The 4,293-nt window shown below is 37.9% G+C and overlaps 1 protein-coding gene across 1 annotated transcript in view; it reads right to left on the reverse strand.

Moving 5' to 3' along the window:
* PARD6B (par-6 family cell polarity regulator beta) overlaps positions 1-3,337 on the reverse strand; it is a 13,125-nt gene extending 9,788 nt beyond the window's left edge. Inside the window, exons 1-2 of the mRNA XM_005866224.2 lie at positions 3,332-3,337; positions 2,795-3,017 (exon numbers count right to left, since the gene is read on the reverse strand). Coding sequence (XP_005866286.1) covers positions 2,795-3,017; positions 3,332-3,337 — 229 coding nt within the window. The remainder of the gene's footprint in view (positions 1-2,794; positions 3,018-3,331) is intronic.
* Positions 3,338-4,293: the final 956 nt, after the last annotated feature.

Raw genomic sequence — 4,293 nt, forward strand, 5'->3', positions numbered from 1 at the left:
GAGAGAGAGAGAGAGAGAGAGAAAGAGAAAAATCAACATGAGAAAGACACATCAACTGGTTGTCTCCCACACATACCTGACCGGGACCGGGGACCAAACCTGTAATCAAAGTATGTGCCCTTGACTAGGAATCAAACCCACGACCCATCGGTCCTTGGGCCGACGTACTAACCCAGTGGTTCTCAATCTTCCTAATGCTGCGACCCTTTAATACAGTTCCTCATGTTGTGGTGACCCCCAATTTCATTGTTACAAATTGAACATAATTAAAGCATAGTGATTAATCACAAAAACAATATGTAATTATATACGTGTTTTCCGGTGGTCTTAGGCGACCCCTGTGAAAGGGTCGTTCGACCCCCAAAGAGGTCGTGACCCACAGGTTGAGAACCGCTGTACTAACCACTGAGCAAACAGGCCAGGGCTTAAATTTATATATTTTTTAAAGAATTGTCTGTTGAATGGACTACCTATTTCTAAGCCAAACTCTGAGGGCTAATAATTGTACTGAATGTTTATCTCTATGACATAGAAAACTTTTGTTCACATAGAAACATTTAAAAAGGAAATAGCAGAAGATAACCATCCTTAAAAGATGTTAGGACTAATTAACCCCATGATCACATAAGTGTTACAAATCCAGTAGCAAAAACACGTGGTGGTATAATCCAACTCATATAATCTTCCTAATGAAGGGGATAATTTTGTCAGATGGCAGTGGTTTAAAAATAGTCATTTTACATTTGAATACACATTCCAGAGAGCAACTAAATTTTTAGTGAAAATTGCAACTGCTAACAAGAAAGGCCTACTATCTAACAACAATTATTTAAATTATTCTGCTCAAAATGACAACTTCCACTCAAAAGTTTTGTCCTTCTTTCCTCTACTGCAGTTCTTTCTTTTGTAACATTCTATACAAAGCTTTCCAAGGGTCTATCCTTGGTCTTTATTTACCATTTCTAATTTCCTAACACGGTTGAAACTCACCAGCCAGATTAGCTTTTCTGCCCTAAAACCAAACCAATTTTCTCTTCAAGTCCATCCCTCTTCCATATTCTGCTGCTCCTCCAATTCATCCCAACAGCCAAATTAATCTCCTAAAGTACTACTCTAATTGTACCACACCCCTGTTGTCTACAAAATCCATCTGGGGAGGGGGGCGGTTTAGGGAAAATTGTGTGTTTGTTAATATTTTGTAAATAGTCAAGTGATAAAGATATAAGTTACGCTTGGCAGTTTATTCTGTTGGTGGACTTTAGTTCCTCCAAACCCAGAAAAGCTAACATACATAATCAGCATAATCAGTGGAATTTCAAAGCCCTGGGAGTGGTCCCAAGCTTATCAACTGATTGGAAAGAAAGTTTCATCTTCAAGGGTAATCCCTACCATTCTCTGCTTTCTGGGTTGGTTTACAAACACAGCAAGGCTTTAATTATCCCACCAATACAGTGCCTGCTGCTTCCCTGCTAGCTTTCTAAACCTCTTCATTTACCAAAGACAAAGGAATAAATGGCACACACCCTGCCCATCTGCAGACAGAGAGACACACATGAAGGAAGACACAAAGTTAAAAAAAATAAAAATTTAGGACTCAAAAGACATTTGAAAATGTTTGCAATATAAAGTGGCTACTTCAAATGTTCTTTTGTGAGACAAATATCAACGTTTACATTCCTCCAAAATAATGAGTTGCTATCTAATTTTCCAGATGAGTAACTAATTTGCTTTCTGTGAACAATATTCTAAAAGAGAAAGGAAAGAAAATAGTCTCTGGATGCCTGCCTACTACATGCCAGGGCACTGTACTTAGCTCTTTCAACCCTCCCAGTAATCCTATGAGATAATATGTCCATTCTATAGAAAAAGACATTGAGACTCAGGAAGGATAAATAGCTTTCCTTTAGGTATCTATTAAGTATAGCACTTGAAAGTTGGTTGTCACCAAAAGACTGGAATGTTTCTCTGACTCCAAAGTTATACTCTTTCTACCACATCTTTCTGAATGAACAAAATTTCATTCATTAAAGTGAAGATTCAATAAATTCAGAATTTCTATTTTTAAAAATCTAAGAGGGTTATAATTAAAGTAATTAAAACCACAAATTTTCTGCTCTGGCTAGGTGGCTCACCTTCCTAATGCCGCGACCCTTTAATACAGTTCCTCATGTTGTGGTGACCCCCAACCATAAAATTATTTTCGTTGCTACTTCATAACTGTAATTTTGCTACTGTTATGAATCGTAATGTAAATATCTGATATGCAGGATGTATTTTCATTGTTACAAATTGAACATAATTAAAGCATAGTGATTAATAACAAAAACAATATGTAATTATCTATGTGTTTTCCGATGGTCTTAGGCGACCCCTGTGAAAGGGTTGTTTGACCCACAGGTTGAGAACCATTGCTGTATACCGAAATGCTGTGGGTTCAATCCCTGGTTGGGGCATATACAGAAGGCAACTGATAGATGTTCTCTCTCACATTGATGTTTCTCTCTCTTCCTTTTCCTCTCTCTCTAAAATCAATAAGCATATTATTGGGTGAGGATTAAAAAAATACAAAAACAAAAAAACCCCACAAATTTTCTAAAGTACACTAGTGAAGTGTAAAGATAATCATTAAATCATTAATACCGAAAATGTTTTAAACCCACTTGTTGCTTAATATGGTAAGATTCACAGAAAATGTCTCTTCATTAAGTTTGTGGCAAAGTCTGTGTATCCTATCAATGAGAAAAATAAAACCACTTCTATCTGTAAAACAATTTTTGTAAACAGTGGTACTTACCCTTTTTTTGTATAAAGATCCTAAGCAGTGGATTGGCCGTTGAAACAGCTTTGTGATAATTATCATCGTTATTTATAGGTAGTAAGTCTCCATGGATGTCTGCGTAGCCTATTAAAACATCAACATTTGGGATCTTATGAACATGTTGCAGTAATCCATAAAACTCCTCAAATTTTCCCGGTTTTGATCTTTCCAGTGAAAAACGACGAAATTCAGCTCCAAACTATAAAGATAAAAAATGTATTAATTTTAAAAACAGGACTCAATTTTAAAATGCATGTCACAGAACATTAACAGGCTTATTATTTCTCTTAATAAAGAAGATAGTTCCAAGTGACACAGTCTACTGTCAGAAACCTCATCATCTGGAGATAAGACAACATAAGAAAGGCACAGGAATGTGCCTTCTTGATGCTGTATCTCTGAAGGGCATCACTTGAAGATGCAGGTTTACCTCAATGCCCAGGCACCCAGGCCGCATTGGGGACTGTCCTCTCACACCCTGTCTGCAGCCCAGATCCTGAAAGCAGCACTTACCTCCATGAGGTAAGAGGTGCCCAAGTCTTTATTTTGACCATTAACAAAAAGCATCTAAGTTTCTTCCCCCATAAAAGGAATTGCTATTTCACAGAAGTGGCAAGAATGAACAGAAACAGGTACAAAAAGGACTTTGAGCTTCTTGGCATTTAAGATATGATACAAATGGAGGTATAGTATTTAAGAAATCAGTCTAGAGATAAGCATCTTCCCTGTTAATATTATTAAAAAGTTTTATTAATACATCAAATATATGTCCTACAACTACCCAGTAACACAAGAAGTGTTTACATGCTTGGCACAGGGCTAGACCCTAGAGATTGAAAGGCTCAGGCCTACACGAGCGTACCAATTAGTGGATAAAGAGAATAGTTACATCAGAGAGGTATTAAGGGATCATACCAACAGGGAGTACATGACACCTCCACCAGGCCCAATATTTATCTTCACAATTCTGATTCCCAGGTCTGCTTCCCTATGCTAGAATCACACCTCTGTTCTCCAAATGCTGAATTAGTCAAGTGGCCCTTATTCAACACTTAGGACTGATTTCATCTAGTCCATGAACAACAGGATCTATAGGACTTACTATGGGACTAGCATGGCATTTCTCCCCAAATGTGGAAACCTAAGAAAGGTTAATCAGCCCGGCTGGTGTGGTTCAGTGGTTGAGCGTCAACCTATAAACCCAGAGGTCATGCTCAATTCTTAGTCAGGGCACATGCCAGGGTTAGGAGCTCCATCCATAGTGTGGGACATGCAGGAGGCAGCTAATCAATGATTCTCTCTCATCACTGACGTTTCTATCTCTCTCTCCCTCTCCTTTCCTCTCTGAAATCAATAAAAACATATTTTAAAAAAAAAAGGTTAATCAGCCTTCCTCAAAAAGGTGTACCAGCCACACAAGTGGAAAATGCTACATAACTATAGCCACACTCTTAGGAGTTACTGTGGAGACCAGA

Source organism: Myotis brandtii, unplaced genomic scaffold, assembly GCF_000412655.1.
Source record: "Myotis brandtii unplaced genomic scaffold, ASM41265v1 scaffold225, whole genome shotgun sequence".
NCBI lineage: Eukaryota > Metazoa > Chordata > Mammalia > Chiroptera > Vespertilionidae > Myotis > Myotis brandtii.